This window comes from Misgurnus anguillicaudatus, chromosome 21 (genome assembly GCF_027580225.2).
Source record: "Misgurnus anguillicaudatus chromosome 21, ASM2758022v2, whole genome shotgun sequence".
NCBI lineage: Eukaryota > Metazoa > Chordata > Actinopteri > Cypriniformes > Cobitidae > Misgurnus > Misgurnus anguillicaudatus.
This window is the reverse complement of record NC_073357.2, coordinates 40,312,279-40,326,064: the sequence shown is the minus strand read 5'-3', so window position 1 is coordinate 40,326,064 and position 13,786 is coordinate 40,312,279. Positions and strand designations below refer to the sequence as shown.

General features: G+C 34.7%; 1 protein-coding gene across 2 annotated transcripts in view; it reads left to right on the top strand.

Moving 5' to 3' along the window:
* plxdc2b (plexin domain containing 2b) overlaps positions 1–13,476 on the top strand; it is a 61,383-nt gene extending 47,907 nt beyond the window's left edge. Inside the window, exons 10-14 of one of the 2 annotated variants that reach the window (XM_055207518.2) lie at positions 1,093–1,153; positions 1,452–1,605; positions 5,093–5,131; positions 9,994–10,154; positions 11,396–13,476. In XM_055207518.2, the coding sequence (XP_055063493.1) occupies positions 1,093–1,153; positions 1,452–1,605; positions 5,093–5,131; positions 9,994–10,154; positions 11,396–11,515 (535 nt within the window). In that variant the 3' untranslated portion in view covers positions 11,516–13,476. Of the gene's footprint in view, positions 1–1,092; positions 1,154–1,451; positions 1,606–2,256; positions 3,690–5,092; positions 5,132–9,993; positions 10,155–11,395 lie in introns of those variants that run through there. The other variant, XM_055207528.2, reaches the window with a different exon arrangement.
* The last annotated feature ends 310 nt before the right edge of the window (positions 13,477–13,786 follow it).

The following is a 13,786-nucleotide window of genomic DNA, read 5'->3' as shown; positions in this document are numbered from 1 at the left end:
TGTACATAATGCATGGCCACAGTATATTTTATAGTATTTAATTTTCTTAAAGCTCCCGTTCTTTCTGTGTTTTTAAAGCTTTGATTGTGTTTACAGTGCGCAATATAACGTGTTCATGTTTCACATGTAAAAAAAAAGCGGTATTTTTCACACAATTTACTTACCTGTATACCGCTGTTTTCACTGTCCTCAAAACGGGCTGATGTCTTCCTTGTTCTACGAAGTCCCTTCTTCAGAAATACGTAACGAGTTCTGATTGTGTAGTTTGTTTAGTGTGTTGTGATTCGAAAGCAGCTTAGCTAGCCGTTAGCTTAGCTGGCGACTGACGTATTCCTTTGGGCGGAGTTTAGTCAGAAAACCTAAAGGATTATTAGGAACAATTGGGCATCGTTTAAATGCCACGGCCTACCTGAGCATTGTTTCTGACCATGTCCATCCCTTTATGACCACCATGTACCCATCCTCTGATGGCTACTTCCAGCAGGATAATGCACTATGTCACCAAGCTCAAATCATTTCAAATTAGTTTCTTGAACATGACAATGAGTTCACTGTACTAAAATGGCCCCCACAGTCACCAGATCTCAACCCAATAGAGCATCTTTGGGATGTGGTGGAACGGGAGCTTCGTGCCCTGGATATGCATCCCACAAATTTCCATCAACTGCAAGATGCTATCCTATCAATATGGGCCAACATTTCTAAAGAATGCTTTCAGCACCTTGTTGAATCAATGCCACGTAGAATTAAGGCAGTTCTTAAGGCCAAAGGGGGTCAAACACATTATTATTATGGTGTTCCTAATAATCCTTTAGTTGAGTGTATATCGCCTGCCAGTGAACTTTATCATTTTACAGGTATTATTTATGCTATTATAGCAACATTACACACTAACTAGGGTTTAAAAATGGAATCAGAAAGAACGTGACCTTTAAATGAACAATACCTTGAGTCAGTAACATGCACACAAGCATGTCATACTTATCCAAACCTTCCCTGCCTTGACTAAGAACTGTAAAGAATTGGAAATTGTGTTTATTGACCTTCTTAAAAAAATCTGCTCCCTAACTAATAATAATCTTTTCATAACAGATGTTCCAGTGGCTTTGATCGCCATCGGCAGGACTGGGTAGATAGCAATTGTCCAGATGAGGTGTGTATGTGTGTGCATTTCTGCCTCCATTTTTATTTCTATGTGATAGATAAACTCCCTGCAGTGTCCGGAGATAAAAGAATGCTGTCTGTCTTTTTTTTCCTCTTTTTCTCTCACCCCCTCCCTCGAGCACTTGATTAACTCTGTATGATAATGTGTATGAATTTATAAGTTAGAAGCAATATCCCTCTCCCAAATCAGCATAGACATCTCATAAGCATCTCATATTGCCCTATTTTGCATTACAGTACCAAAATTCATAATGAACTCCACATCTTTACTTGTCTTTTATTCTCAGACAAAGGATAACACCTGTGACATCATCAGTCCCACTAATCCCAACCTCCTGACCACTGTGTCACTTTCCAAGCTGACAACAAGGAACAGAGGAACTACTGAGGGTCACTCCACCCAAGCCACATCACACATGCCCACCAGCACACCTACAGAAGGTATTGTCATACCTGGCACACACACACCATGCGGTTTTGTAATATGAAACATTAAACCGATGATAAGATTCTTTAACAACAGCAAAGCAATGGGTTACACAGCAGACCTGGTGATTTTGCTGTGTAATTTTCTAAGCCATTAGTTACAACTGACTGCTTGTGTTAAGAATACAGCATGCTAACAAATGCATTAATGGATATAAGAACGAATAAGAAAGGCTGATTTTTATTATGAGCCTGGGGATAGAAATCAATTATTGTAGAAGGAACAGCATGTAGTCTATGCTGTTGTTTCATTTAGCATGCTTAAACATTTTTCTCATGAATAAGTTTCAATACATAATCATGCATATAATTTTCTTCCAGCACCAGACAGTTACAGAGGCTCATAATCTACACAAACATACAGTATAATATATGCATGTTAAAATAGCTACAAACAGGACAAAAGCTTGTGCTGTGCAATCTGATTTGCATTGTTTTCCTTATTTTTTTATAGGCACAAACACATTATCAGAGAGTAGGCTAGATTAACGCTACATAAATTATCAAATTGGTCAGTGAATGATTAACGTACATTTAAATATTCAAGATGTGAAGAAAAGACAAACTGATAAAACTTTAATCTTTCTGCTTGTTTGTCTTTCTTAGAAGACAGCATCTAGAGGATTTTCCCCTCAAATGAGTTATGAGGCAGAGATACTGAGCCTTTCTGTTCAGTCAGTATAAATCTGTTAATGCCATAAACATGTTTGTGCAGAGGGAACATTCGTCGCATTTGCCTACAGCTTCAGTATGTTGATTGAAACACAATTTTTGTTAGTGTGAGAACGATGGCCAAATACGGCTGATAGAAAGAAAGGAGGATCCATAACAAGTTGTTATTATCTGCAAACAACAGTCTGTTTGGCTGTGAATACTTTTATTATGAGTATATGCATATTCATTTAGCACATCAAATTCAATATAGGACAGCTGTGCAGTGTAGTGCAGAAAGGTGCTTCAAAGATTAAATTAGGCTCTTGTTGCCAAGGTCCATTAAAGCACTTAAGTGATTAGGTACATCAAACATCTGTTTATTGGTAACACTTTCATAGAATAGTCAATAAGACAGTGAATTATGAGGTCAGGATATGGGATATGACTAAATTATAAATAATGTTTTAACCCTCTTAGTCAATCTCTCTTTTCTTTATAATAAAGTCCTTCATGTGGTAATTTCATTAATAGCCCAGTCACAGTAGTTTATTAATACAGCTGATGTCAAATGCTGGCACAAAATACACGCAGTCAATATAATCACAAAAAAATACCATAAAAATAACATTCAATGTGTGAATCATATGTGTTTTATAATACAGTCTATATTGTCATAATGCATATTGACCTAAACTGCGATACAAACATTTAACAGTTAGAGCTAAATTTAAGCAACATAAATATAAGAGCACAGCGGCATAACATACTACACACTGACAGACATTCATTGTACAATTAAGACATGACTCATGAGTATTGCACATTATGATTTTGTAAAGTATTGCACATTGAAATGTTTACTTCAGCATTGCACATTATGAATTGTAAAGTAGTAATGCACATTATAAATTGTTTGATGTAGTCTTGCACATTCAGTATTGTTAAAGGCAATGTTTAGTATTGCACTTCCTGAGTTTTCCAAAGATATTGCATCGTATGGTACAGTCTTGCACGTTATGAGTTTTTTTTCTGTGCACAGTATTGCACATTCATAATTGTTTATATAATGCATTACACTATTGTGTGTGGAAACATCTAATGTGCACCATACAGCACTATAAAGCAGTGTTTTGTTGTAGAACGAATTTGACTACCGCTGTCATCTAGATATAACAGTCTTTCATCTCTGACCCTGAACAGTGTTTAAAGCTCACATGACTTTAATGCTCACATCACTTGCTATTATTAGTTATTTTGATACTTTTGTTTGTTGTATTGTCAGAATAAATTGCAGTATATGTGTATCTGCTTGATGCTTGCCGAAGTGTTTTGGCTCATTTAAGAATTGGAGTGGATTTCTCATTAAAATTACTTATATTTCATTACACTCTTCAATTACAGACGTATTCTTCAGTCTATTGTGTGATCTGTTTACATTTGGTGATGAGAATTGTCTGAAAATGTATGTTTGTGGTAGAGTGTATATGTTTGTGTGTCTGTGTATTCAGAGCTATTCAAAGTTACTTTAAAACGGCACTAAAAAATGCCTAATTCGTTGAATGCATTTTAATTACATGGCAAATTTCCACGTAAAAATATTACATTAGTATAGCTGTATCTAATCATGTTTGATGGATGCAACTAAATTCTTTCTACTGGAATTATCACAATTGCATTGAACCAATGTGATTCTTCTCAAACTTTGCTTTATTACATTGACTTAATGTAAATTCAATTAAACCAATGCCTTTTCCCTAAGTTAAACTTTATAGCCTACACTAAATATATGACCTAATCCAAAACATGAATTAAATTTATTTTATTGTAATTTTAATTAATATTATTATTAATATTTTTTTCAAAAACAGATTGTTTGTTTGAGTATAAATACATTAAAAAGAATTTAACAAAAGCAGTATATTTTAATTCATCAATAAACAGCATTTTATCATGTATTACAATAAATAATGATACTTGTGTTTCTAAAAGTATATTAATATTACATAAACAGGCACAAGAACAATAACAGGCTTGATGGTTCTGATGGGAAGTGTCAATAGTAATAATGACTTGGATGTGTGAATCGTTCAAAAAGCAGAAAATAATTAGCCAACTTCAGTTCAGTTCAATAACAACTTTCAGTAATCTTGTGTTGCTTTAAAAAAAATCAGAGTTATGCGAATGGCACATTGCATATGTTTGCATTTTCTTGCACACCAAAAGATTGATAAACCACCTGTTTCTTTAATTAATTTCAAGAATTTGTCCTCGCTGAATCCCGCTTCATCCTGAGGCGATTCAAAGTGGGGTTAGGGTACACAACTCGCATTTAAGTTATTAATCTAAGTAACTTCACTCTCATTACGTGTATAACCTAAAGAAGGTACTACTTATTTTTCCAATACTAGTTATTTTTCCAATAAAACTAAAATGTATCTGTTTATAAATGTATAATATTTTAGTTGACCTAAAATGAGCAATTTATTCAATGATTGTACATTAGGTTTTAGGATATAAAATCTTAAATTTCACTTATTAATTTAAGTGATTTCACTCTCAGTATATATACAACCTGAACAAGTTACATTTCTTCAGCGAAAATAACATACATCTGTTTATAAATGAATAATATTTTAATTGACCTAAACTGACCAATTTATGGTTATACAATAAATGGCTTTGTGCCTTTTTTGTGGTAAATGAGAAAATGGGTAGATGTGAATTGAGTTGATAATAATATTTACTCAATCTTTTCTGTTTTATCTCCTTTTTTAATGGATTCTTACAGATGACACCAAGATTGCACTACATCTGAAAGACAATGGAGGTAAGACTTTACCCTTGCTGCAGTGCATGTGGCTTTAAAGGTTCTTTGTGAACTATATACAGTAGCAAAAAAATCATCACACAGTCATTCTTTGGAGAATGATTCTTTAAAACTACTAAGACTAATAAATAAAGTCTGTAAGTCCAAATAAGGTTATAATTAAGTTTGTGTCTATGTACTTTATGTCTACAGTATGTGTGTTTGACATGCCCATGTGTGTTTTGTTTGAGGCAGTAAGTCCCAAATTCTTGACCCAGTATCTTTATCATTGAAAACAGTGTGTACTATGCCAGTTTATTTCCTGTCCAATAGCAGATTTTATATCATACCTTCTCTCGTCCTCGCAGTCTCTCTCTCTTTCTCTTTCTGTCTCTTCTGCTCCCTTTCTTCTCTCCCCCTCTGTATTCCCAGAAATCTGTTAGTTAAATCCAGGTCATGTGTTTTTGATTTGGAGCAAGCTCAATATTTTTTTGCAGTCGGAAACAGCAGTCAGGGATTCAGCATCTTATGATCAAAACAGAATATACAGCCAATGGAAAAAGTGTTTTAAAAAATAAAGTGCTATCTAATCTAATGTAGGGTAATGTGAATGTTGCCATTCCAGGGTTAAATTAGGTAAAGATCTACAGGTGTATTAAAGTCCCTGGGAATGAGACTGTCTTTGGATAACTTTAATTTTATGGAGAAAATACTCAATGGTGTTGAATGATGCATTTTCACATGGTTTGTCTTCAAGCATATTAAAAATACCACATAGACACACAAACAACAATAAAAAACAGATTTTCCCAACGGGGGACTTTACAGTTTTTCTCAATTGCTTTGACACAGCCGTCAACTTTAACTCATTTTCAAAACAGTTACACACAGGCCTAAACAGTGGCATTCATGGTCAAAATGACACATTTTATTTGCAAAAGACTCTAACCGTGCCAAAACATTTAAAATATGCAACAAAAGCTAAATTTGCCTTCAAACAACACAACTTGCTCACAAATCTATGAGCTCTTTCAGTCAATCATTACACAGTGGACAACAAAAAGTGTGTGAATCAGTGCACCATTGCCTGTCCGTGTAGCCTATTGCCCGGGCCATTTGTTGTCTTTATGTAGGGTGTGTGAAATTTGCCTTTTTGCAAAGAATTGGATCCAGAATAAGAAATACTTTGATGCATTTTTTATTGAATCCATGACATACATTTTTGTCAAACCATATAAAAAAATGAAATACTGTAAATATTACAGAGAATACATGTAAAACACAATAAAATCTATTGGAGTATAATATTGATACTCAGTCTCATCCACATCACATTCAATGTCCTCTCTTGCAATGCACCTAGGGAAAAATCTTCTTGTATGCCTTATCCAACCTTGAAATTCCTCTGCACCTATTTCTTGGGCAGCAGGAGTCATTGCATTCAGCAAGCACATCTGCTCATAGTGATGGTGATCATAAACCTTTCACCTCCGAGCACTGAAGAACTTCCCTATGGTATTCAAAAATGGCAAAGAACAACACAGACATGGCATCTTTTTATAAGACCTGCAGACTGATTATTTGAAGATTTGTGTAAAACAGTGTCAAATAGGTGCTTCAGTTTTTAACAGTTAGGAATAGATGGTTTCTGTTTGGTTACCATAGCTAAAATAATGAAGTTTGGACTGCTTGAATGACATCAGTGTTTACTGTTTTGCAAAAGGGTGGGGAAGAGAAAGAGTTACCACATTTGCAAGACGTGTTTTCTGCTTTGCTGAGATAGTGATAATGAAAACTGAGTGGATCCTAGTTTCTTTAACCAGGTCAAAGCAATCAAGAAAAACTGCAACAATTCAAGGGCCAATATTATTTTATGGCCAATCCTGCACATCATGGAAATCTGCTTACATTTATTTCAGAGTAATGTCACACAAACAATCAACCCTTGCCCTGTTTCTCTTCACTGCGAAGTAACTACTTGAATTAAGTCCATATTGTGTCAAAATAATAATAATCACAATAATATTCTGCAAAGGACAATGTTTTCAATTTTTATTGCAAAAACAAACCCAATAAATGGATAACAGTAAGGAAAATAAAGATTTGATCTGCTCTGTTGTTATTCTGGTCAGTTCTGATGAGATTCACAGCTGTTTGTTGACATATTTTTAAAAGCCGTTCACATGTATGATGAAATGACAGTGCCTTTCTGTAGCACATCAGGACAAAATGTACCTGTGTGTTACATTAAATCTCTGGTTCAAGCCAACCAGTCTGTGCACTGACTACAATATCAACTGTTACTGTCCTCAATCCAAAGCGAAAAATTGTTGCATTTGAAAATGCAGAAAAATCAGGGTTAGGTTTTGGGGTTGTGTTAGAGAAAGTGCTATGGAAAGTCATGTGTGTGCGCATGTTTATGCATGTATGCACGTGCATGCATATGTTTTATATATGTGCAGGATATGTGCAGTCTGCATTTTAGGATTGCAGTTGCATGGTTAGAAAATTGTATGTCAACTTAAGAGAATATGAGTGCAGTGAATGCATGCTGAATGCAGTGTCAGATTCAAATTGTCTGATGCTGACAGGAACAAGATAATATATGCAAAACCATTATGCAAATTTATGTTTAGAAATATCATGTAAAGAGTGAGTGCCACCCGCTGCACCTTTTGTAGCTTAGTTAGGGCATCCTTGACAGTAAAGACCTGACTTTTTTGTTGGGATTGATCATATCCCTTCTTACATTTCTCTGTTTGTTGGTTTCCTGACGTATTGTAAATATTGTATATAGTAATTTGTTGGCACTGGTCATGTCTCTTCTTCCCTTTCTTTGTTTGTTGGTTACTGTAAATAGTATTTTTTACAGTTTTATTTGGACATATGTCTAATAAACCGTATATTATTGTACATTTTTTTGTGTTGAGCATCATATTTGTCCCAGCACCAACTATTGATATACTTGCCAAAAATGTGTTATGTTATGCCCTGACCATCCTGGGTAACATTTGTGAGGGAAATAGTGTTGTGCTGTTGGCAAAGAGACATTGTTGAGTAGGGCTACATTACATATCCAGATTTGTTGTGAATGTGGTGTATTGTGCTGTGTGTGATTGTAACAGTGGTTTATTTAAAATCCAATTGATAGGACAATTTGTTTTCTTGTTTGTTTGCTTGTTTGACGACACACAGAATCACAAATCATCTCTATAGCAACCTATTTAACTGACTGCTCATTCAGGAAACCTGTAGTACTTTATGGACTGTGCAAGTAAGCTAACAAACATATTTTTTGTCCACATATTTATTTGTTTAGTATGTACTTGTTAAATAAGCGGGATAATGTAGTGAGCCAGTCATTGTCGCAAATAAGGCTTTTCTTTGCCGTAGGGTTCCAACCACCCTGTCTGTGTTTATTTAGCCGAAAAAGGGTGATATATTAAAAAAGCATAATATTTAAACTTTATTATTATTTTTTTATTGTGTACTATTGCATTATTGCAGTGTGTAAATGCCTCAAAGAGCACATATTATTTTACTTGTAATGTCTGCACACAGTGTAACTTCCAAAAGAAAACAATATATTTTTGTCAGTAGGGAATATAACATGAGCCAATTAATGCTGAAAGAACACAATGCATTGCAGGATAGGAACTAAAATGAAATGTATGAAGCAGAAAAATATTGGCAGGTAGAAAGGACAGGGGCCTGAGATTAGGCATTGCCTTTTCATGTGCAGATAGTGATGCTCTTTTCAATCATGTAGGCACCAAGACAGAAAATGAGAGATAAAGTGGAGTGTGTGTGTGTGTTTGTGTAAGATCATTTTGTAGCATCTTCATTAACAAAACTAACAGATTGTTCATGTGAAAATGTACTCTTGCTACCTTAAGGAGCTTTGGTTTTATCACACAAAATACCTTCGGTTTGTGCAGCCATGTAGTCAGGTTACAACATTAAGTACATTTTTTGTTATCTGACAAAACATTGTTTGTAGTGAAAGGACCATTGTATAATGGTGTAATCTCAGTTTGTAAACATGATATATTTTTTTATGCTGTTAAGGGATTGGTAGGAAGTCTATGGTTGTAACTATGGTAGGCCTAACAATAAAATGCTGAAAAAAAATTCCCCTTAATGTCCAATATCACTGAAATTACAGGGATTTTACACTTAAAGAAAAAACTAGTATATAACAAAACTAATAGATCTATGGATTTTAGACGCTTTCAGTTGACGCTTGATCTTTTCTTTTGACTCCACTTTGGTTTAGCCACCGATCCATTGGTATGTTATTAAAACAGAACTGAAATCACAGTTTCGCAAGTGCATTCAAAAATCCACTTAAATAAGTGATAAGTGACGATTGTATAAACACTTGTATAGTTTAGGTCATCGTTGGCGGACGCGGACCACACTTTAAGAATTACTGCCATAGATAGACCCATCTATAAGATAATAGTCTCTGTCCTCCTCATTTGGTCCCCTTAAAGATGCCACTAAGTCTGCTCAGTTAATGTTTGCGGACTTTGCTGAAATATCATCCACAACATTAGACTACAGCGAATCTTTCAAACTCAGTTATAAATGCCGTCATTGTCCTTGTGCTTATCTGCCCATTTTACAGATACACAAGACAAAGAAACATTAAACAGCTTAAAATGCCAAGAAATTTAAAATTAGGTGATCACATAGTGCACTCTTCTGTTCGAAAGGAGAACTGCAATATTGGAAAAACCCTACTTATTAATTCTCAGTGAGGTTACAAGCATTGTTTTCTTATGTGTGTACAGAGATTCATAACTGAAGTGAATCAAGTAATGCATAGTGCTAAGAACATCTGTATATAAAGTGTATTTGTGTTTATGTGTTGGTTTCAGCTGCTGCTGCTAAGAGTACAGCAGAGAACAGCACACATTCCCTGCACATGGGTCTGATTCTCGGCATGCTCATGCTTCTGCTTGTGATGGTTGTCGTCATTCTGGTGACCGTCTACATCTACCATCACCCGAGCTCTAATGCAGGAATCTTCTTTATTGAGGTAAGAGTGTGTAGCTGTTGTTAAAGGAGTAGTTCACCCCAAATTTCTGTAATAATTGACCTTCTTAATTTTATAAAAACAATTTTTTGATTCCTTGAACAAAGCTATAGCACAAGAGTCATATAAATTAAAGGGGACATTTCACAAGATATTTTAAGATCTAAAATAAATCTTTGGTGTCCCCAGAGTACGTATGTGAATTTCTAGCTCAAAATACCATATAGATAATTTATTATAACATGACAAAATTGCCACTTTCTAGGTGTGAGCAAAAAATGTGCCGTTTTTGGGTGTCCTTTTAAATACAAATCAGTTGATCTCTGCACTAAACGGCAGTGCACATCACGCAACCCTGTATCACGAAATGTTCTACTTATAGTCACGTAAACACAGCCTTTTCCATGATACTGACACGCTTTTCCGCCTTTTTGCGTGAACATGTCACGCATTTCTGTTTACGTGTCACTGTCACGTATTTGTTACTCAACTGTTTTGTCCTATTTTCAAACCATTGATGCTTCAGTTTGGGTTTAGATTTGTTGTTTGCAAAGTATTGGTTTATACTTTTTTTCATGATTTATTGTTTTATATTTTATGATTTTTAAACCATTGTCGCCTGGCATTAGGGTTAGAGTTGGGTTTGGGTAAAGATGTCATTTTATGTAAATCTAACCCTAAACCAGAGCCACAATGGTAAGAAAATAGGACAAAACAGTTGAGTAACACATGTGACAGTGACACGGAAACAGAAATACGTGATATGTTCACGCAAAAAAGGCGGAAAAGCTTGTTAATGTCACGGAAAAACTCAAAAATGTACGTGACTATGGGTACATAATGTGATACTGGGTTGCATCACAAGGGGAGCCAAATTTCAATTCCCTTCTTTTTACTTGCTTGCAGAGAATGGTTTACCAAAACTAAGTTACCGGGTTGTTCTTTTTTTACATTTTCTAGGTTGACTAAATTATAGCACTTAAACATGGAAAAAGTCTGATTTTCGTGATATGTCCCCTTTAAGTTTTTAGTGTCTTTTTGTGTTTTTTGTAACTTTACAGCCTCAGTCCTTTTGGACAGAATATTGTTTTATTAAAGAAGAAAGTCATATAGGTAGTGAATAAATGATAACAGAATATTTATTTTTTTGATGAACTGTTTCTCTAAGGACAAATTAATTAAATCATTATTTTTTATAATCCGCCACGATTTTTATAAATATTATCAATTTCATACACCCGCAGAGACGTCCCAGCCGATGGCCTGCCATGAAGTTCAGACGTGGCTCAGGTCATCCAGCATACGCAGAGGTAGAGCCTATCGGACAGGAGAAAGAAGGTTTCATCGAGTCAGAGCAGTGCTGAGATTTGACCTTTGACTTCTGACTTCACACACTGCCCAACAACCTTTTTGATGTCCCGCTACAAACCCACACATCTCGAATCATAACTTTCCACCAGCCCTTCAAATGCAAAACACTGGCAAAACAATGAGGGTATGGCATTTGAACGGCACAGGCATCAGAACAACAACACATTTGGATCCAGTCATCACCACTCAAAACGTCAACAGTCAAACCACATTTAAAGGAAGATTTTGTTAATCAGATGGATCCATTACAGGCCCTTGAGCTTCTGCACACGCTGCTTGGTTCCTGACAAGATCTTTGTACTGGGCGAGATTTTGACTCTTAAGAAATATTCTTAAACTGAGGGTGGTGTATGTTTGGTTCTCTAATTTGATGAGCCTGTCAGAGAAGAGTTTTTGTTTCTTTTATGATTAAATTGCTTGATGATATGAAAGAGATGCACATACATTTAATTTCTGTCTTGGAAATGTTATATAAACCTTTATATATCTTTAAAGGGTTTTTAGGGTTTGCTTCTTTTCTTTTATGATTTCATCTTTTTGATTCTGATCTGACGTTTTGGGATTATGTTTGACAGATACTGTTTTTCTCTGAAAACCGTTTGGACAGACATGCACACTGCAGTTTAAATGTATTAGGAAAATGTTCTGTGAACAAATGCATTGCAACAGTATTAAATTGACATTTATCCATGCCTATTTCAACCTTTAGGACATATTTGCACATATCCATTTAACGCACATACTGTATATTGGTTTATTTTTATAGTTCCCCTCAATGTATGTTACTAATGCAAATTTAAAAGACAGGCGCTTGTGAGATTGTGTGCGCGTGTATGTTGAAAATTATTTTGTTTTGATCTCTTTTAATTTTATAACACCGTTAAGAATCATTCATTTGGATTCATCTCAGGTCATCTCGGTTTAAAAGATTGGAACTAGTGCAACTGAGAATCAAATGAAGACTGAAATACTATAATGAATTCATTTTAAAGTTAAGTACACTACTCAGTAGGTACTCAACAGAAAGTGGTACATCACAAACATTATGATGAATAATAATTTAATGTGTTCAAAAGTAATGAGGTACTAATTTCACCTTACAAGATTTATCCTAAAACAAAAAGTATATATTACTTTACATATGACCAAAGAACTGTTGTACACAACACGTTGGACCAATAATAGGAAATTATTCCATCATCATATCATAATCTAGATTATTTTCTCTTCATTCTTTGGCCAAAACAGAGGTTATTTTTATAGGGTTGCAGAATATAGGAAAATATTGTGCTAAATAGTTTAAATAATTATGTGATATACATACTAAGCTGCTGTTTGGCCCTATGTTTCAAGTTTACTGTTTACAACTGGAGTGTGACATTTAAACCAAATATCAAAAACATAATCTATCTCAACAACTTGATTTATTAACAAACGGACGGAATCGATGAAATTGTTGTGAATTTCTTTGTAAATGATGTCATGTACATTTTAAAGCATTTATTTGTATAACAGATTTCACAACCCTCATTGTTTCAAAGCAGCATTCTCAATATAATCATTGCATGGTGGCTCACCAAAACCAAGTTTTATCAAGTTTGATCTATTTTATCATTTTCTTTACTGGAATGACCTGATTATTTTCAGAACATAAACCTGTGTGTGTCTGTGTGCGTGTGTGTGTGTGACAATGATTTTTTAAGAACATGTATGACTGCACACTAATGTGAGTTCTGATGTCTATTTTGTGAAATTATGTTTAATAAGTGGTAACACTGATGTCTGCTTTTAAAATTTAAGCAAGCAAAACCTATATTATTAACCTGCTTTTTTGGATAATAATAAAAGTCATGTTGTGCCACATTGAGAGACAGTAAAATACACAATGCCCTTATCAGTGTACTCTTGTGTTACTGTCATTTCATTTGCATAATAAAATTTGTTTAAATAATGACTCTGAATAATGTCTCCGATAAATAAAATACATTTTCATGTCTCAATACATAATCTATGCTTATTACCAAAAGGCGATTCCAAGCATCTAAAACATCTTGTGGACATTTTATGCAAGCACAAATGCAAGACACATGAGCATAACAAGTCTAAAGTCTTTTCAAGTCTAAAGCACATTTTTGTATACATCAAAAATGTTCACAAAAATGTAAAATCAGCATACCAGCAAGAACACCAGCATTAGCACCAGCTAAACTAGCACCAAACCAGCATTAGCACCAGCTAAACCAGCACCAAACCACCATTAGCAC